The sequence below is a fragment of the Crocodylus porosus genome, unplaced genomic scaffold (genome assembly GCF_001723895.1).
Source record: "Crocodylus porosus isolate Cpor-Errol unplaced genomic scaffold, CroPor_comp1, whole genome shotgun sequence".
NCBI classification, from domain to species: Eukaryota; Metazoa; Chordata; order Crocodylia; family Crocodylidae; genus Crocodylus; species Crocodylus porosus.
Genome location: NW_017728886.1, coordinates 84,724,624 through 84,746,844, shown reverse-complemented (window position 1 = coordinate 84,746,844; position 22,221 = coordinate 84,724,624). Strand labels below are relative to the sequence as shown.

Here is a 22,221-nt window from a genome sequence, read left to right as displayed (position 1 = left end):
GGGGCTCTGCAGAAGCCCCCAGAAGCCCCAAGGCCACCGCAGGAGCTGGTGAGTATGGGTTTTTTTTTGGTTTTTTTTTCTTAAAGGGCCAGAGCTGGGGCAGGCATGGCAGTCATGGTGGGGGGTGGCACTGGGAGAGTGGGGGGTCAGGGAGCTTGTGGCAGAGTCCCCATGCAGCATTGGACAGTTGGGGGCAGTAAGGGATTGCCCCCTCCCACTCCTGGCAGCACCAGGAATGGGGGCTTTTTTTTAAAGCACAGGGAGCTAGGGTGGGTGTGGCAGGTATGGGGGTGCTAGGGGAGCAGGCAGGGGTTGGGGCGGTGGGGGAGCTGACAGAGGGTCCCTCATGAGCCCCTCCCACCTCCTCCAGCTTCCCCTCCCCCGCCTCCTACTTACCAGCTTGGACTCCAGGTCCAGCTCCCCGCTGCAGCAGGCAGGGACTGCCCAAATCACTGAAGCTCTCCAAATCTTTTCCAAATCAATTCAGAGAACTTTGAATTGATTTAGACCTTTGAATTGGTCCCCTGATTCAATTTGGATTCGGAGGTTTGGCCACTGAATCAAGCTGAATCTCCTCCAAGTCAAATCAGAACCCCAAGCTTTGCACAGCCCTACTGGATACCCCCATGGCTATTCATCCATGGATATTCAGGAGTCAAAAAAACCTACGTAAAAAAAAAAGTGGTGTGGCACGGCACACACAATGGCAGCATGCACCACTCAAAACCAGAGTCTGGTCAGCTGAAGCCATATTCCAGCTTCTAGCCAGGCTCCAAGTGTCAGGATTGCCACTACTGTAGCCCCAGGAGGCCTCCAGGATTCCACATAAAGCTTCTGGGGCCAGCCCAGTGCTGGCCCCAGCCTCCCCTACCGCACCCCGGGTAACCTGCCGTGTGCCAGAGGGTGCGTGGCACAGGTGTTCCATGGGGACTAGTGGCAGCACAAGGTGTGCTGCTGCTAGTTATCCCTGGGGAACCAAACATCTATGTTTGTGTGGACACGGCCATAGGGTACAGACAGAAGTGCAGCTTCCCATTGTAACTGAGGACACTTTGCAGGAAGTGTTCTGGATCCCCAAACTCAGCTATCATTTTTGGAAATGTAGGCCAGAATTGCTACTTGCAGACTGTTAGCTTGGCAGCACCAGTGTTTCACAGAAGTGAAACTTGCCCTGGTGCAACTCCGTCTGTAATCAGTAGAAAGACTCCTATTGACCTTACTTGAAATTGGAAAGGGCCTATGGGCAATAGCTGTAATTGCCTGAGCACAAGATAGCGATCTCCACATTTCATGGTAATTTTCCATACATTTAACAGAAAGAGTCTTTTGATTGTTTATCCCTGGTGGTTTCAGTGCCTGTGTAACCAAAGTAAACACAAAGGTGTTTGTTTGCACATGGGAAGTGGGAGGCTGGGTCCTGTGAGTAATTTGCTGTAATTGTCAATATCAGCAGACGGTGCAAATTAGTTAGGGGGGACAAGGGTAGTTTCAAAATTGTTTTGCTGAGATTTATGTGCCTTTCAGAACACAAAGGAGAAAGGATTTGCTTAGTTTGTTTCTGATATGAACCCCACATTCAGTCAAAGTTTATATTTTAGGAATAACCCCCTTTTTGTTTGGGCCTTGCAGGAATTTCAGATTGCAGTCTGAAACTGTCGACTGTGATTGTGATTCCACCTGAGCTTTGCATGCATGACTTGAGGTTAATTTCAGTGCATGGGGACTGAAACAAGCCATACGCTGCTATTCCAAGGCCACTGAGCTTATCACAGCTGTACTGTCGTGTTTATAAATAATACAAATGAATTGTCTACTTCAAAATACCTTTTGATTTTTTTTTGAAAGATCCATCAGGAAGAATGTTGTTTCATGATACAAGAGGGAAACAAAACAATGAATGAAAGATTGCCTGTAATTACTACTGATGAATGAATGCCAGTGTAGAAGTGCTCTGTTTTTCAGTGATTGGTCCATGTAAACCTTTGCTTTTTCTCCCTCTAGAAGATGTCACTCAGCTCTTGCTATACAAAAACAGTAATAACAGATTGCTTAAACCTAATGTATTTGTGTAAAACTTGGCAATTATCACCAATGACTCTTATTTTCTGTTGTGTTTTAGTAGAAATTGTTGCAGCTGTGGTTGGCTTCCTGGATTGTCTTCCTTGGGCATGTGCTGTGACATTAAACCCTTATACTCAGAATTACTATCTGTGGACTCTGAGTTAACGTTTTCTATGTTTTTACAGCTCTCACCAACACAGAACTTGAGTAGGAAATGTGGATTTAATTCAGAAAACAGTGAGGAGTTTATTTATCTGAATGGTAAAAGGTTTAGATACAAATTCTAAACCAGATTAACAGACCATTGAAATATTGTTCTAGTTCTGGAAACCCTCCCTCTGCAAAATGCTTGTTGAAGATAAATGGGAGTTCTGTACATAGTACATACAGGATTCATCCCTTTGGACTTTGCAGAAGGACTTTATAAACATCCTACTTGAAAAAACATCCTGTATAACTCAACCCCTCTAAGTAACTTTATTCATAGAATCAGTCCCAAGGAAGTCAGTTTTACTCTTCACAGTGAGAACCTAGAGACTGTTGAATGGAGGACTGGTGTCTGGCTTCTTCACTTCCTCTCAGTCATTTTTTTCTGTTCTTACTCAGTCCCTCTTTAATCTCTATCCTCTATTTTCTTTCCCATTCTCAGCCCTCCCACCATCATGGTCTTCTCTTCCAGACCTTCCAAAGTCTCTTCCCTATAAGTAATTGGCTGCCAGTATTCTATTATAATAATACAGTGTGTAATTCTACTATTATAATAATGTATAGTATATAATGGTATACATATATAATAATATTGAATAATATAATGATGTATCTACCAAAATACCATAAATACTATAAAATTTTAAACAATAATGCAGTTTTTGCCTTACTTAATTTGCTGTATATGCTTTTAGCTTTATAGGTTTTGATTTTCAAGCTTTTATCTGAAACGCTGAGGGTTTCAATTTAAAAAAAAAAAAAGAAATTGGCGTTTCTGGTACATTTATGTGATTCTACAAGCTTGGGCTTTAAGAAAAAACACCAGTTATCACTAGATGCCTGAAATAATGGTGAGAGTTATCAGTCCTGTGAAAGTGGGTGTAATAACTATTATCCTCCATTTGATCTACTCGTTGATATCATTTTATGAGACCTTTCCAAAAAACAAGAATTTGAGTGAGTGAAACAGGTGAGGTTCATAAATACATTTTTTTCCTCTGCCACAGAACGAATATGAGACCAAAAAAAAGGACAAATGTCACTCATAATAGACAGGAGTCTCATGGTTAGGGCAATTGCCAGGGATAATGCAAGCCTTAGTTTAAGTCTCCTTGCTGTTTTGAGGTAATCTGTCCCCTGGTTTATTGGCTCTTTGTATTTGTCACTTTCTGATTTTGACCAGAAATTCCATCCTGGGCCCAAGAAATCCTTCTGATGAAATCTTCATTGAAGCAGATTTGTTTCTTCCAAACATTTGGTATCAATAAAATGACATTTTTCATGGAAAAGATGTCTCATCAAAACACTTCTACCTTTTAATTTCACATCTAGCTTTCTGTTTCTACTTTTTAAAGACTTCTTAAAGCACAGTATTCTCTCCTCTCTACTCAACATCTCTGCTACTTAGCTTGTATTCATTTTGTTCATGGATTTCCTGGAGACATTAACAGCAGCCTATAAACATGCTCTGGGAAGAGGTTGGGGGAGAGGGGTGTTTTAATTACAGCAGTTCCCAGAGAGGCATTTTTTAATTCATGGGGGCTTATACACGTGACACTGTGGTGATGCTACAGCATTCTAATTAGAACGTGGAGCAGACTCAATTAATTGAGTCTTCTTCAAAGTGTTTTAATTAGAACATGTTGAAACACCTGTACAGGCACCCAATGACAATGGTGACTTGAATGGGAGGAGATGTGCAATACAGGTCAGAGAAGGAGAGCTTTGCCTGTAGTTTAGTAGCTCTTTGTAGCCTGCATTAGCTCAAGTTTGCTTTCCCTGAAGTTTGCAATCTTAAAATCAGGCCTAGTAAGTATTTTTCAGATTACTATTCTGTTTATTTTTAAAGGGTTTTTTTTAATTACCGTAAAAGCTATTTGGCTTGGACATCAAAAGAGGATATTCATCACAGACGATTTGTTTCTGAAATCATTCTGTTGAGTTTTCATTACATGGATGCTATTTGACTAACCAAAGTTGGATAAACATGGACTGATAGCAGGACGTGCCTCTGATTCATGCTTTCCAAGTTAAAGAGTGATAAGGATTTGCTGGAGTTAAATGTTCCATACAGATGTCTAATTGGAGTGCCGTTCTTTCTGTCTCTGGGATACTCATGAAGGCCTTGCCATAGTAGGGATTAAGTCTATGCATGTGTTCATTTGTCAAGGTGCCCCTTCGATGGAGAGGACCATAAACAGAATTGCCCCATATTAAAGTTAATAGAAACAGGGTTTAACCACATTTATTTAGGAGAAAAATGCTCTAAATATATATATACTGCTACAAAGGGTTAAGTGTGGAAAAACGACTAATTGTTATAACTGAGATTTGCAATGTTTCTGTGTTACTTTTTAGTCCAAAGTATTATACTGTTCCTAAGTGCTTTGTAAACATGGACAACATGTTTAGAATTGTTGTTACACTTGAGATTGAAGGAGGCAAATCTAGGGCAGAGCACATTTAAAAAGAGTGGGGAGGGGAAATATTACCAAGGATACCTAATGTTACAACATAAAAAAGAAGAGTTTTGTCTGCCCTATCTAGCCATCAGACAGATGGGAATATCACTAATCCTTTTGGACCTATTTGCAACTCCCCTTGGAATTGTAATCACCAGTGTGAGAAACCATGCATTAAATCATAAACATTTTCTATAATCATTAGAGACTGCCATGCTAAAATGAATGCTTTAAAATTATTGTATTTTTTCAGAAATATCAGTTAGCTTGGGAAGTTACAATGCATGTTGAAGAGTAGGGCACCATACTGCTCAAGATATGATTTTAACAGCCAGCTATTCCTAGTTCATCCATGTTTAGTTGTAACTATGGAAATATTTCCTGGGGAAAAATGTTTTTTTAATGTACTTGTTTCTACTAACCTTACATGTCTTTAAAAATCAGAGCAGAAGAGATGCATCTTTCTTGGTTTTGTATATGGAAAGAGACCTTTTGCCTGTCTTGGTTTTCTCAATATAAGAGCTAAAGGAGAAGGAGTTTTTTCTCTCTTCCAAATACTTTCAAGACTTTACACATTTTTCTCATTTTGTATCAGGGTGAAGTTGAGGTCTTGTTTGTTTTTTCATTAAAGAAGGAAAAGAGAGGTGGTTCAAATAATTTATGGTCTGCCAAACTGAGGAAACACTTGAACCTAGGTCTCTTATGTTTAGGTTGACTGTATGTCCTGGTTTGGCCAGGACAGTCCCAGATTTTGTAGGCTGGTCCTGGTTAGCTGGTTAAAATTAAAAGAGAAGTCCTAGAATTGCAGGAGCATGGGGTGCAGTCCAGCAGGAACGCCGAGCAGCATGGTGCACCAGGTGAGTGGGTTGGCAGGCACTGCAATAGAGCACCGCTGTCTGTAGCAGCACTTCTGACTTAGGGAGTGGGGGAGCAGTATCCCGGATTTCTTTAAATGTAATATGATCACCCTACTTATATCCCAGGTGCATGACCTACTGCCTGGCCATTAGATTTTTTTGAGTGGAGTTTTGTTCATTTTTTTGTTGTAGCTGTTCCACTTTATATCAGTAAGTAAATATTCATTGGCGTAGAGGCTGGCTCTCTAGGACAGTAGTTATGACACTCAGTTAGGTTGTGAGAGACCTAAGTTTAAGTACTTGTCCCAAATTAGAAGTAATACAAATGATTTTAACCCAGCTCTCCCACATCACAAACAGGTTCTGTAAATGCTTGGCTGTTCTGGGATTTGAACTTGTCCCTGTCTATTTTTTACTACAAATTCCATTTTGAACCAGAAAAATCTTTCTCTGATTTATTGCCAGGTGTTGGTCTCAAAAAATCAGCATTTTCTGATGGAAAAAAATGTTTTGCTTCAATAGTGATTTAGATTATTAATGTCATATTTACTTTATTCAGGGATATAGGTTGTAGCCATGTTGTTCTAAAGGCAAAAGCATCCAGAACTCTTGTGGTAGAGGTAATATCTTTTATTAGACCAACTAGATAGTTGCAAAAGAATGTTCTTTATTTACAAGCTTTCTTCTTGTTAAGTTGATTCATTTTGCACAAGAGGATTGGTGATGGAATTGTTTCTCCTGGGTAAGGAAGTTCTGTTGGGGTGAACCTGTTCTGCAAAGTATGGAAATTCAGCTCAAACAAAGGGCTGGAGCAGGGGTGTTTGCCTCCAGGTCTCAGGGTGTTGAATTTTGCTTCTGTCTTGTAAAAATTTTAAAGTTTTCATTCCAAAATGGCTTCCATATCTTCCATATTTTAGGGATATAGGTAGTTGCTGTGTTGGTCTAAAGACAAAAACATTCAGAACTTTTGTGGTAGACATGATATCTATTATTAGATATCAACTAGCCAGTTGCCCATCAGAAATGATGGGGGTGGGGAGAGAGCTGCTACCCACCACCCTGCGCTGCCACTATCTCCTGGCAGCATGGGGGGCCTTGCCTCATCATCCCCTCAGTCCCCCTCAGCCAGTAACCTGTGCCACTACCTGCAGGGAGCCGGGGGGGAGGGGCGGGGGAAGGCCAGCAAAGGCCAGCACCTCTGGTTGCTCCGTCCATGTTACCATGGCAGTGCTCCACTGCATCACTGCCTCCTGTCCAGAATACTCTCTGAGCACTCTAATTGGTTGCTTCCAATCAGAAACACAGAATAAAGCATTATGGACAGACAGACTAAGGCTTTTATAATATCAGAATTATTAGATATCACCTCTATCACAAGAGTTCTGAATATTTACATTATAGTACTTGCACTTTGAGTTAGGGACATCAGGCATTTATAGACCTGCTGCAGGAGTGGGAGTGGGGGGAAAGGGGCTTAATTAGAGAAGTTCCAAGATACTCTAATTAAAGTGTCTGTAACATCACGTGAATCACTGTCACCACCCCCTGCTGAAAAATGATGGGGGCACTTTAATTAAGGCTCATCAAACAAGCTTTAGCTAAAGCACCCCCACCACCATTTTTCAGTCTGAGGACACTGATATAAGTGATGCTGCAGTCTGTTGGAGTGCACTAATTACCGTGCTCCAGCAGACTCAATTAATCAAGTCTTCTCTGATAAGCATTAGACCAGCCTTGCTGCATGTGTATAGGCACCCAACATTTCCTTGGAAAATACTATACAAACCTATGGCATAATATATATATTAATGAAAGCATGCAGGGAGGTTGATAAGGTACAGAAGTGGGGCCTAGAAGACCTATTCAGAGCTTTGTCCCTAACTTATTGCGTTTACCCCTCAACACTGCTTTTATTCCAATATTTAAAAATGAGGCACTGGTACTTACCTGACTCTGTTAGGGTTTTGAGATTTATATATAACAAGATCTGTATAATGTAAGTACTACATAAGTGTATTAAAGATTTTAAGCAAGAACAAAAATATAAAGAATTCTGTAACAAAATACTGTTACATGAGAAAGTAGAAAGAGCGTTGACTAGAGCTGAATAGAACTTGGGGATTCTAGTTTCTATTCCCACTACTGGCCACTGGCCCATTGGATGATTTTGTGCAAGTCAGTTCACCTCTCTGTGCCTCAGTTTCTTCATCTGTAGAAGGTGGATAATAATATTAACGTTCCTTGTAAAGCACTTTGAGATCTGCATTTGAAAAATGCCATATAAGAACTAGATATTATAATTATAATTTGTAGAAATAAGTTTGTATTAACAATAATATGTGGCCTGATTAAATATCTACTAACACTTTGCTGAGGAGATAGGTGAGAAAGCAAGTTGTCATGAAAAATGTGCCAAACCATGCAATGAGTCAGAATCATAATGCTTTTAGAATAACATTAAGGACCATTGACGGAGCTATGCAGATTTACCCTGGTTAAGAAGCTTGCCCTGACTATTCAGGCAATATTTGTGTTTCACATGCTAATTAAAGTTGACTGGTGTCCAGACACTGGTGGTGGTAATCTTCTCTGCAGTAATATGTTATGCTGTTTAAAAACAACAGCAGCAGCAGCCGATAATAAGGCCCTCCAGCTAAGGAGATAAATATTTGTACACAGATACCATTTTATTACTAACAAAAAGTAGACTGCTTGGAGCATAATAAATGTTGCCCATTAAGAATATACTGGGCATGTCTATATGAGATGCTGACTGTGCAGTAGCCTGATACTACTGTGCAGTAATTCTGGGTCACAAAAAAGGCATTTGCCAGCACTACATCACAGTAACTTGGGTTATTGTGCATTTATTTAGTACCTGTTGACACTAAATAAATGCGGATTAACCACTGCACAGTAGTGTCTCATGTAGACATGGTCATTGAAAACAATATCATTTTCCTCCGTTGCCCATGTTCCATTTAAACTAGTGGGCTGGATTTAGTTCTTTAAACTTTCTCTTTTGCTGGCAAATTTTACCTTTGTCCAACTGGTATCCAGTTGATTTTATTCCCGAGAATTCCTAGTATCACAGATAGCTTGTTAATACAAAGTAGCTCAGAATGTGAATGAGACTTTGGAGTTAATGTGAGATTTTGGTACCTTTGCCTTTAGAGATGACTAAATCCTATCTGCCATAGACAAATGAGTAGTCCCACTGGAGTCAAGAGGAATAACTGTTCTCATCTAGCTCCAGTGTTATTCATGGGGGATTGAACTATAGCATGCACTGAAAGTAATATGGATTCGGATTCTGTAAATCATTAAGCACTTGCAAGGTTGTGAGTCTATTCCATATCTTTGAAGTTCATGGTTTGTACAGACCATGAAATAATCTCAAGATACAAAGACAGTGCTTAGTTCTATGCAATGCTGGCTCCCTTGAACTTCACAAAGATACAATCAACGTGGACTCACAACTTTGCAGGAAGTGCTCAAATAATGCTCAATGTTGCACAGAACTGGGTGTTTTGTATGTTAAGATTATTCTGTTGTCTTTGATGGAGCATAGCCCCTTCTGTGGTTACTCCAATTTAGAAGTGATTGTCAAACCTTCCCCATGTCACACATTACATCTTAAATTAGAAAAACAATAAGCAAAAGCTACTACTTCTATAGAAAAGTGTTACTAAGAAAATATCTAATGCCTTTCATCTGTTTAATGCAAATAGCAGTTAAAATAAGGAAGAAGAGCTGCTGCAGTCTGAGAAGCCAGCTCTCTCTAGACTTCTACCAAATGCTGGGAAGGCAACCATTATATGGGAATATCTGATTTCTGAAGTCATATCATGGTTCTGTGACATGATATGTAGCTGAAAAGCAGCAACAACTGAATGTATGCTGGGTGGATTGTGATTTCCCTGACTTAAAATGAACAGTACCTTCTACAAGTAGCACCAGTTACCTTGATGGAATTACTGTGGTATCAGATAGGGTCTGCAAATAATTAAGTTTTATGGCCTGCTGATGACCAAATATTTAAAGCAAAACCAAGTACATCCAGACAGGATAATAATTTTAGATTTCTTCTGCAAATAAGCAAACGAAAAAATGTAGGTTCAGGTTCAAGGAAATATTTAATTCACTATGAAATAGAATATTTAGTTTAAGAATCAGAACTTGTGGTAAAGGTGATATATTTTATTAGAGCAACTAGATTTTTGAAAAAAAAAGTCTTTAGTTGCAAGTTTTCGGGCACAAGCACCCTTCTTCAGGCATAGAGAAAAGATGGTAAAAGTTTTCCTAGGTACAAATGAAATTTCTTATTTCATAGGAGAGTTGAAGGTTTGGCACAGTAAATTTTATTCAGGTTAGGCTCAGAGAAAAGGGTCACTCACTGGAAAAACCAAGGAAACCAAGATTAAGTACAGCCTTAGGGGAGGGCAAACCAGAGAACTTCCTGGGGCCAACACTTTAGGGGGCCCAAATTTGGGGGTGGGGGCGATGTTTTTCGCAAGGAAGTGGCTCTATTTGCATTTTAACATTCAACTATTTATCTAATTACTCCAAAGAATATTAAAAAGATCCTTGGTACAACTGTGGTGTGTTAATATTTACTTGAGTACATACCTCTAAGGCAGGGGTGGGCAATTATATCAGGTGGAGGGCCGCTTACTGAGTTTTGGCAAGCCATTGAGGGCCATGTGACAGGCAGCCAGAAGCAGATATATATTAATTTTCTAAATGTTTTAGGGGCCCCGTGAGCCAGATAGAATGGCCTGGCGGGCCGCATCCAGTCCGCGGGTTGCATTTTGCCCACCCCTGCTCTGAGGGGTCCCAAATGACTCTTCTCCTAGGGCCCCAACAACCCTAAGGCCACCACTGTTAAGTGCCCCCTTAGTGTTACGGCATAAGTTAGGGCACTCGCCCAGGATGTAAGAGACTCAGGCTCAATTCCCTCCCTTGACTCTATATCTCCTATGCCTACTCTTATGTCAGGTATTCTGGCACAGGATACTATCATTCTCTTTTGGTCTACCTTGTATAAAATACGTAAAAAAAAAAACTTTTTGGCAGGATGGACACTCTGGCCTCTGTCTTCCAAAGTGAATATCCTAAACACCAGTCTATAGAGACGATGTTTGTTCTCTCCCTGACTTAATGAACAGGTCCTGGGAGTAGGGCAATCTCCTAATTGATATCAAGTGTTAATCATTTCTTTGTTTGGTTAAGGGATTTGAACCAATATTTCCCACATCTCAGAGGAGTATCCAAACCACCAGATCACAGACTCATTACTTTCTGATTCAATGAATACTGAAGTATTTTATAACAATGTAGAAATCATATGAGAAGAAACTAAGAGTACCAGGTAGTGTGGTGGATTGATCATTCTCCTTTGTAATGGTAAATGTGATTCAGCCCTCCTCAAGCAGAAGCAGAAACTGAACTAAGGTTACCTGTATGTGAGTGCCCTAATCAATGGGGATTAAGGCATGATGGCAATGTCACCGCTGTTGGCAAATGTTAAAAGAAATTGTTTCAGCAGTTCATTTTGGTCAAAACTATTTGGTGACTTGATTTAAATCCATGAATAATTTTAGCTGACCATAAGCTTCCTTTTTCATAAGATTTTAGAAGATTTTGCTCAGCTCTAGTGCCAGGCTCTGTTCAAAGTGATGACCTAGCTTAACATTTCAGATTTATTCAAACGTGTTTTAACAAAATACAAATGCTTATATAATGCTATAAAGAGAAAATATCAATGGCTTCATATTAATAAAAGTAAGAGTCAAGAGCTGCAGCTAATAGATAAAGCAGAAGTACTTGCAGATAATGAATGGTCAGACAGTGCAATTTTTTCACTTGGACCCCCAGTTGTGTGTCACTCTTCCATTCACACAACTTTACTTCTGTTTGGCCAGATGCTTGATGCACTCTATACTCTGCATAATCTTGTTTGATGGATGTTGGCACCATGCAGCAGGAGTCACACATTGTGCTGTTATTGAATACGAATATTTGAGTGTCTTGTGGTGCAGACCTGCTGTGTGCTGCAATCAATGAAATAAAAATCAAGAAAGGCAAACTGATTGCTGCACTATTAACTCCTCCAGCCAAGGCAAATGTAATATTTTTGATAATTAGTTCAGGGAGTAAGAGGACATAACATACAGTATGGGAAGGGAAGAAGATACTGCAAGGCAGTTATATGTCTTCCCTCCATCTTAATAGGGGGGCAAGAAGGTACAAGAATTGGTGAGGACTAAGTGATGACAGGGCGCTCTATCTGCCATCGCACTTGACAATGTAATTATGTCAGTTTTTCAGGAAATTCATGTTACATTGGCCAAGAGTCGAATTTCTTGGTAAGAGAAGGTGGTGGCATTTTTCCAAGCTCTACCCACACAAAAAATATGTTGCCACTCACAATAGATTGTGAATATATCCAAAATAAGATTGTGTGGGCACCTTTGTTTCCCTAGGCTCCTTCCACTTGTTCCCTTTTTATTTAGGGTTGAATATTTCCATTGGCTCTGTTAAGCTCTTTGACCTTGACTGTTTTTTGATTGGGGGATGCATAAGTATTTGTGTCTGAAATGCCACCCAGTTGAGTCAGCAAATAAGATGCTCCTGTAAATTGTGCAGATCAGTGACCCCTTCCATTCCTTTTGCACTAAGAAGAAAATGGCTTACAATGGGTGACATTTAATGGTCACCACCAGGCAGCTGTGTTATGGTGAACAGGGCAGCCATAGAGCCATTGTTTCACATTCTCTTTAAACTCATGTGGATGTCTTTGCATCAATTCACATTCTCAATGTTTTGACATTGAAAACTGACATTTTGCAGAACAATATAGCAGCTACAGAGAAGTGCTGGTTTGGTGCATAGGGGCATACTGACTGCTCTGAACAGTGGGGACACTGGGAAGGAGTTTGCTATACTGTCTAAACCACTGCATTTTACTGAGGCCAGATTATAAATTTATCATCTAGCCCCACACTGTTAGTTGTATATTTGAATTTTGTAGTTGGATTAAAAATGGTAAAGACTTTTCACAACAAAACAAAATTAAAATCTTTATTGTATATTTTTTCATTTATTTTAAATTTGAATGTGAAAACATTATTCGATTTTTTTTGTGTCTAAAATATGATTTTGGTATTTCCCCCTTTTCTTCCATTTTTACATTTCTCTCGCTTTCTTAATCCCTTTTTCCAATTTGCCACTAAAATGATGTAGCAGAAGTAAAGAAGGTAGTAGAAGAAAGAGAAAATTGAACACTCTTTTTGCTTTGGATTCCTCTGAAAAATAGGACAATTTTAGATTAATATTTATTCACAAAATGATTAATATTTTTCACAAAATTATTTCATTGTCAAAAGGACCCCAGTTTTCAGTGATAAATTTTAAACATGCCTCTAGCATAATGGGAGGTAAATCGAGGCCATATTCACATTATAATGAAAAGTGTAAGTACGGTATTTCCTAAGATTTTCTTGTGCATATTTTGCAAAATTTCCGATAAAGACAACTTCATAATATTTCCAAACTGTATGTTCACCACCTTCAATTCTCATTCATTTCAGTGTGATTTGCAAGCATCCAGTATCTTACAGGGTTAAGATCTCACTTCTTCATAAAAATACTGTAAAGAAAGAAAAGGTTTTGTGACCTTTTTTATGGGCAAATATTATCCAAAATATTAAAATTATGTTTGGTAAGATGGCATATTTGCAGACTTCACAGACTCTTTGTTGACAATAAATGAGGCTATATTTTGTATAGGATAGTATTTTGTAATCGGTCTCAAACATTTCTCTCTATGTTAACCAACTTCTTGTCTTTCTCTCTCAGGTTGCGGTCTTTGGTAAAGCAGTTAGAGAGAGGAGAGGCTTCAGTTGTAGACTTAAAAAAGAATTTGGAATATGCAGCTACCGTCCTTGAGTCAGTGTACATTGATGAAACCAGGTAGGTTTCACATATGTGTTGATAATTTATGCCATTAAATTAAGTGCTGATTGTTTACAAGGGAAGTTACTTAACTTAAGCTAATCTTTAGTTATTACTCATAGGGAATATGTAAAACAGATCTTTATTCTTCAGTATATTCTCTGAAAGCTTCTTTGAGCTTCCTGGAAAAAACAACCCAGAAGTGATAATTAACTACAAATATATTCTGTTAGGGAAAGAATGTAATTTAAGGACACTTTCATATTATAACTGAAAACATAAGTATTATATTATAATACTTCATAATGAAAAAACTTTCATGACTGAGATCCTTTTTTTTTGATGCTCTACAGCTTCATAGACACTTTTTCCCTTCGTAAAACCACATGTAGTCTGTCTTTGATAAATATTTTGATATGAGGATCACAGAATAATTGAAAAAATAGACCTGTAAGGGATATTTGGAGGTCATCTTGTTGCCCTGCTCAAGGCAGGCTTATTCCTTTCTAGACCTTTTCAGCCAAGTGTTTGTCTGATCTGCTCTTAAAAGCTTGCAATGATGGAGATTCCACAAACTCTCTGTTCCACTGCTTAATTATTCTCACAGTTAGAAAGCTCTTCCTAATATCCAATCTAAATGACCCTTTTGCATTTTAAAATCATTACATCTTGTCCTGTGCCCTATGGACACAGAGAACTGTGTGCCATTTTATAACTCCTCTTTGTATATTTGAAGACTGTTATCAAACCCCATTTTAGTCTCTTCTTTTTCAGACTAAATAAGCCCTGGTTATTCAGGCTGTCTGGTGTTCACATGAACTTTTGGTGGTTAAGAGTTTAATCACCAAATTGTTGTATTGTGCATTGTTGGCACAGTTGACATTCTCAGTTGAGAGTCCAAGAATGGAAGGGACAAAGAAAATGAACTATTTTCTTCAGGTAGCCATTCAAGTTCAGAATTAGGGCAAACTGGTGAGGACGTATTGTGGGGTTTATGTTCCTGTTTACCATTTGTTGCATGCATAGATAAAAGATTCCAGTCTCCAAATCTGACCGGCCAATCCATTTAGCAAACGTTAAACTTACTTCTAAAGAATTGTTTTGGGTAAAATTACCCAAACTTAAAAGCACATTATTGTTTGGATCCTGTTTGGAAATTTCACATTAATATCAATCAGCTCAGAATGGTGGCAAGCTTGGGTCCATGAATGTTGACAAGCTGAAGATGAGAAATCATGGGAGGGTTATGTAGTTCTGTTTCATCATGCTGACTGTCTTGTTTATCAGCCTAGTAGTGAGCTTTGCAATCTGGCATGCGGCTGTCCAAGAAAGTAAATAATCTGTTATAGACTGTCAAAAATGTGTTCCATTAAGTTTAGAAAAAGAGTGAATTTTTAACAACTGCTTTAATTAGAGCATGTCTGAGATGCTTGAAAATTATGTTTAAAATCTGTCTTAGGAACACTCTGTTTATCCATTTTTCTACCCTCTTATAGGCGTTTATTGGACACAGAAGATGAGCTCAGTGATATCCAATCAGACTCCGTGCCCTCTGAGGTCCGGGACTGGTTGGCCTCCACCTTCACACGGCAGATGGGGATGATGCTTAAAAGGTCTGAGGAAAAGCCCCGGTTCAGGAGCATTGTCCATGCAGTGCAAGCTGGGATATTCGTGGAAAGGTAAAAGAAGATTTAATCATTCTTTTTCAGTGACTGGCCAAGCCAGAGGTTGAACCTTTAATATCAAATGAAGACAATTTTTGTTGGTTCAGCTTGTTTAGTTGCAGAGAACTGAACAAGGAATGGAGATTGGGGCTAAATAATAAACTAAATTGTTGTGTGCTAAGTGCTCATTATCTATGCATTTGCAAGTGGCCAAAAAAAGGAAAGATAATATATGTCATAAACAGTCCTATGATAAGAGTAAGCGTTTTGCCAAAACCAACCAAATCAGTTCCTGTTTTAACACAGTATCTTTCTAATGTCCATTAGTTCTTACAAAGGGTAGACAGTTAGCTCATTTTAAACAACAAAACAAAGAAATAAAACAAAAAGTCTACATAATAGCATTTGCTGAATTACATGAGTCGCAAAGAAGATTCAGACGAAGATCAGATTGAAAATTGAAGAACTTTCAAAGGATTCCATGGAAAGATTGAATCTCTTTGCCAAGTCTCCTCCATTGCTGATTCCCTCAATTCATACAAAATCACACTTCTAGAGATGGATCAATATTAATTTCAAACCTCTGAACCTCCTAAAACTGAATTTGTTTCCAGCTGCCAATGTCCCAGCTTTCTTTGTTGAGAAAGTTGTCTTTCTTGACATTCTGATTCTTCAAACAAGAAAGTGGATTCACACCCTTGGAAATACCTTGCCGGCTGAACTCAATGCATGTGTAAGCTAAGCACAAACTGATTCTGTAAATAAATGAAGTTGAACTCACTAATGGTCATACTGAATTGGACTCCAGGTGCACGTTAGAGTTTCTTTTGCTGAACCTTTTCTGTAAAAGAATTTAAAAAGGAAAAAAAGTGTTTTAGATAGTATATTTCAATAGTAGATATTCATGCCATCACTCTAGGTTAGCAACGTGATTTATAAAAATTTCATCAAGAGTATCTTTTAAAGCAGGGGTGCGCAAAATTCAAGTGCAGCCCACCAGGCCATTCCATCTGGCCCGCGGGGCCCCTAAACATTTGAGAAAATTAATATTTATCTGTCCCTGACTGCCTGTCATGTGGCCCTCGATGGCTTGCCAAAACTCAGTAAGCGGCCCTCCTCTCCAGATAATTGCCTGCCCCTGTAAAGGTACCGCAGACAGCTTTGGCACATTATATGAAAGACCACACAGAAACACAATAGCTTCCTTCTACATATTTATAATCAATTTTCTATTGGTGATCCTGAAAATCCAGATTGTATCCTATTAATAGAAGTCACAATTTTTGCAAGACCTGTTGGGGTTTGTCAGACATTGCTTCATTTCTCAACATTTTGACAAGATACTATTATATATTAGTATCCAACTATCAAATTATCTGTTGAAAAAATGTATGCAATTAATTTAGATTATTCTGAACATACTTGAGCCATGGAGTGTTCGTGACTAACTCGCAGCAAGTAATCAGATTATTATTCCTTCAGCCACCCTCTGTTATTTACCTTTATGGGTAATTACTGACTCAGTTAAAATACGTATTTGCGAAAAAACAAAAACTTGAAGTTGTTTTTAATTATAACAATTTTTTAATGGATCAATTTTTGTTTTAAATACTTTCTATAACTATTGGAATCAGTTTTACAAAATACATGTTAAAGTATTATTTCCTGTTGAAATGTTGCATTTATTAAAAAAATGTGGCAAATCCTATGTGGGATAGTTGTCATAGTTAAAAACTATTTGCTTTCATGCATTTCTTTAGTAGGGCTACTCTTTCCGTTAACAGTAAAAGGGAATAGAGGCTGTCCAATCTCTATTCCCTGGAATTACGCTTTTATTCTGGATCTCTGAAGTGGATTGTGTCCTGGGGAGGAGCAGCTGCAGGGAATGATGAAGTGATAGCAACAAATAATTATGCTGCCTATAAATGTGTTCATTTATGTTCTAAATTTAAAATTCATATTTTTAAAGTTGCTTCAGGGATGCTTTAACTAAGGCTCATTGATGAATGCATTCATGTTAACAGGTAAAGAGCATAAACACTTTTTGAAGATACATAAGTAATGCAGTATTCACCAGAAGCAACTGTGTCATACATGCATTAAATGTTTCCATTCAATGAGGCATTCTCTGAAGCTATCTTGAAATGCTGTCTTGGATTGAGCAGAAATGTGGTCAGTTGCCATGGAGGAAAGTAAAGTCCCTCATTTCTGAAGAGCAGTCCTTCTGCCTCAAGAAGGTGCCAGATGAAGTCTTGGTCTGTTCTACCAGGGGAAAAACACTCATCAGAGTGTGTGTTGTAGGAGTAAGGAAGTAAAATGAGGACAATAAAAATAATATGTAGGTGTCCAATAAGGATATGGAGGATCCTTGAAGGACAAAAGTAGGAACTGAAGTCTGTTTGGCTGCAGTAAATGATGTCTCCTATAATCTTGTCTTACTGTATATATTCTCTATTGACTTACCATTTTATCTTGGTAGGATGTACAGACGGACATCAAATATGGTTGGACTGAGCTACCCACCAGCTGTAATTGGAGTACTAAAGGTAATCCTAATTCAAGGATTGTTACCAGAGGCTGAAAGAATACTGTGATAGTTGGTGGAGGTTGTTTTATTCTCCCTCTCATTTTGTCTGCTTTTTATATAGATTACATAGGAAAATGCTTTCAATTGTGGGGGAAAAAACCAGCTGCTTCCCAGCTGTGAGATTTTGAAAGAGAAGACAGGCATGTTATAGCAGCTTATGCATTCAGGTTAACATAAACCATCAAGGTCATGAACCAGTTTGCAGCTAAAGTTGTTATAAGTTGTTGCAAGAAACCATACATAGTCTCTAAATGGGTAAGAGAGATCCCTGTTATACTGGGGTGAGCAAACCAATGCAAATGTTCTATGTATTGAAGTGAAATACATGTTAAATGGATTTCTCTGCTACTTTGCTTGCTTAGTTTGATTAGCAGCTAACAGGGCCATCCCTGGTGGAGGGGCAAATGGAGGCAACTGCCCCAGGCCCCCATGCTTTGGGGGGCTCCGCAGAGCCGGGCCAGCTTCATATCTGGCTGCTCACCACCGTCTCCCCTCCCTGCCCCCCGCTGCGTCCAGGCCTCTCACAGGCTGATTTGCCCTGGGCCCCGCACCCTGCTACAATCATCTCTGGCAGCTAATCACCTACCCACAGACCAGATCCACAGGCCTTTCTATTGAGAGATCTGTACCTCTGATATTACCCTTTACTCCTGTCTTTTCTTAGAACCACAACCAGTAGCTATCATGGATTCCCACAGGGGAGTGCTTGCTCAGGACACCAGGCCTTGCCTGGTCTCTGTTCCTCCTGCAGCCATGCTGGTTTGGCTTCTATAGGTGGGAGCTCTAACTCCTTTCAATTCTTGAGACCCTGGATGTTCACTGTCTGACTCTCCCTGGTTATCTGTGGGCCTACCTTCCAGTTCAGCTCCTGTGACAGGGATTTCACTTCTTCAAAGAAAGGCATGCACCTTGAATAACAAGCAGTGAAGCAGATACTTCCTCAGCCTGACGAAGGGTATTTATACTTGGAAGCTTGCTAAGAAGAATTATTCCAACTATCTGAGTTAGTCTAATAAAATATATCAGATTTACCCAAAGAACCTTGTTTGCCTATGTCCTTAGACTAGGGTGGCCATCAGATGACATGCTACTTTGTCCTCTATTGATACGAAAGTAGACACCTTTATGTCCTCTGTTTTTCTCTTGAAGAAGAATAGGTTGTAAACATATTAGTCCAAGGTAGCGTGGCCATCCTAGAGGACAGTCCAGTTGTCCTGTGTCCTCTATTGATACAAAACCTGATGCCTTTATGTCCTCTATTGTTCTCTTGAAGTGCACTTCTCTTGAAGAGAAAAATAGAGGACATAAAGGTGTTGAGTTTTGTATCAATAGAGGACAACTGGACTGTCCTCTTTGATGGCCACCCTACCTTAGACCAACATGGCTACAACCCATACCCCCCTCTTCAGCAAAGGCATTTACTGGGGCAAAGGCCACTCAGGAAAAAGACCTTGCCCCAACTCCAAAAATTTAAGCAGTCTTTCTATCCCCTGTCCAACCTGAACACCCCCAAAGTTAGCTCAGCTGTTTTTCTCCTGTCTGCACAGCTGAAGTACCCCCCGCCCCTGACTTTGCAGCTCTCAGACTAACATACTCCTATTCAGGCCTTTCCATCCATTGTGTGAAGCTCATTTCCCTCTGCTTCCCTTGATGCTTTCTAACTTATCTCCAAAGGAAGTTTACTAAACTCACCTTGTTGAAGTGTCAAGAAGACCGTTCAATTCCTTATTGATGGATGTGCATCTTGTCTCCTGTGGCAACTGGGCAGCTCTAAGTTTTAGTTAGGGGCTTATTAACCCCTTCTTTGCCCATGTACAAGCTAGTCAGGGAAACTGAGGCAAGCAACAGTATTACAACATAAATACACTTAACCCAGAAATATTCTTATATCATAATCTGACACATCAGTCTATTTGTTTTTGTGTTGTTTTGTTTTTTAAGGTAGAATGGTTCCTTTCATTTAAAGAGTATTTATGGGTAGGGTGGGCCTAGAAAGGGACATGGACCAAGGACTGTTAACCTTTTTGTATTGACTTAATTAACTGAAAATATGTGAAAGAGAGAGTGAGAAATTCAGACAGGTTTATTTAAAGGATGTAAACATAATTAATTCTAGCTAGAAGTCAGGGCACATGAAATGACAGTAAAAGTATTAACTAATTTTGCTGCAAGTGAAATAAGCAATCATATATGGCTGTTCTTTTGAATTCATGGGTATATTTTTTAAGCTATTTTGAGAACATGAATGTGACTGGAGTTAGCAGCAGTAGCTAATACAGCTGGTTGAAATGGGAACAATTTTCCTTGAATTATGTATTATGTTCATATTTGAAATAATGTATGAAGAAAATTTTTCTAGTCATCTCTACCCATTAATGGGATATAGTGCATTCAGTTGTTGGTTTCAATCCAGTTCAGTTGGATAAGGACAGTGACCACTATTTGCCTGCTTTGAGCTTGCTGTTAAAAGGCTGATGGTCCCAGCCCAGTTCCTCCTGCATAAGTGAGACAAGAGCTAAATCGCAATGGAATCCAAACTCCCTTACATTTGAATGGCATGGCCCCTAATACTTTTGAGCATTTGTTTCTGAAAAGGCTTATGGGACATCTGTATTTGAGTTATCCAAAGGTTATCCCAAGGTTGTGACCAATGTAGCAATCTGAATATATGTGGTTAGTATTCACTTCATAGCAAAAGAACAACTTTGATTATGCCTCTATTTGTTTAAATTTTCCCTCCAACCACTGTTTGTCCTGCCAAGCACTCTTTCAGCTGGTATGTTTGAACTGTGGTAAATGCAGAATAAATTCTGTTTTCTAAACAATACAGCCTGATTTTTGTTTTTAATCATTAAAAATAAAAACAAGGGTTTTTTTTTTAAACCTTTTAAAATGAAAAAATAAGACACCTCTAGCCTCTACATAGAAGTTCCTAAGATACCAACACAATATAAGAGAACCTGGGATTTGCTTGGTAAAACTGGGTTGTTACCATTTAGTGACTGAATTCACAGAGAGCACAATACAAATGTAAAAAATTTTTTTTAATTAATTTGGCTTCCCCAAATGGTATATGTGATAGTAAAGCAAAACAATAACCACTTATTAACAATAAGCTGTTAAAAATGAGTGGACTTGTATGCTGTTTTCCCAGTCCCTCCTATCCCTATCCCCCACCCACTTTCTTAATCCTATCCCCATCTACTTTTTGAGTAGTTTAAGGACTTTAAGATCTTTTTTTTTCAGGGTGGAACTTTCACAGAGTTGCACCTTTCCTCCCTCTGAACCTTCCTGAAAGAGTTAGGAAATCACAATTTATGACTGATGTGTTAAAGCTTCATACACAGAACACCTCCCTGAAAGTTTGACTGTTCTCAGTATGTTAGCACTGCACAACTTGTAAAATCAGTTGTGCTGCAATAGATGATTTACTGAGATATGCAGATATCCAGTCTGCTGGCAGGACCGAGACCTCAGTGTCCCTTGTTGCTCTTTGACATTCATTGGCCTCCCCTTGGTTTGTCTCTCTCAAGAGGCACATTGTATTTGATCCTGCCATCCCTGTACATCCAACACTGTCCCTGTTGGAGTGCTGTACATGGGAGGCTTGTGCAATCAGGCTCAAATTGTGGAGGTATGAGATCCCAATCATCCTGTTTAGAAGATAATGCTGCTGAAATGGTTAGATGAGGGCCATCAAGGTAGTTAAATCTTGTTTTAACTTCATTTCCTCCCATCTGATCTTAAGGGGAAGATCCCCACTTGGTGTAACTTGACATGGCTCCCAAACTGTAACAATTTACATCAGTTGCAGATTACCTCTAAACATTTGGCAGAATAATGTAATTTCCAGCAGGATTTTAAGTTAGCTAATAATAAAGGCATTTTTTCTCATAGAAAGTCTGTTTTTTTAACAACACCCAGTGAAAAGTTATCTAAAGCCAATCTCCATCTCTTGCACGTGAATCTAAAGGCATCCATATACATGCATAGCTGATATACAATCTTTTTTGATGTAAGTGCCTTGGGGAATTGGGAGTCAACCCCATGACGAAACTTGAAAGTGGAGGAAAGCTTCCAATTTAAAGATGTAAATCTTTAATAGGCACTTTAAGAAGAGCAGTTCAGATATGCTTGGATAGGCTCCTGCAGGAAGCACATCAAAGTTCTCAGCAGTCAGAAAAGATTAAAAAGCTGGTCCCAGGCCAAATACAGCTGCATTGATGATCCTTGTATCATTCTCCTGGCTATAACTCCCCTTCAACCTTGACTGTTTCTGCTGCAGGGATCAAGAAAAAAAAAGAGGACATCACATTGCAATATCTTCTTCTTGGACTAATCCTAACTACAGGCTGTATTTTGCACAGTACTAAATGTGATTTCTACCCAATGATTTCAATAAAAGTAGAGGGTGCTCAGCCTTGTAC

General features: G+C 39.1%; 1 protein-coding gene across 7 annotated transcripts in view; it reads left to right on the top strand.

Moving 5' to 3' along the window:
* Positions 1-22,221, top strand: part of PDE1C (phosphodiesterase 1C) — a 479,499-nt gene that overhangs the window by 356,264 nt on the left and 101,014 nt on the right. For all 7 annotated transcript variants that reach the window (XM_019538223.1, XM_019538225.1, XM_019538224.1 and 4 more), the window contains 3 exons: positions 13,448-13,561; positions 15,040-15,222; positions 17,687-17,753. In XM_019538223.1, the coding sequence (XP_019393768.1) occupies positions 13,448-13,561; positions 15,040-15,222; positions 17,687-17,753 (364 nt within the window). The remainder of the gene's footprint in view (positions 1-13,447; positions 13,562-15,039; positions 15,223-17,686; positions 17,754-22,221) is intronic.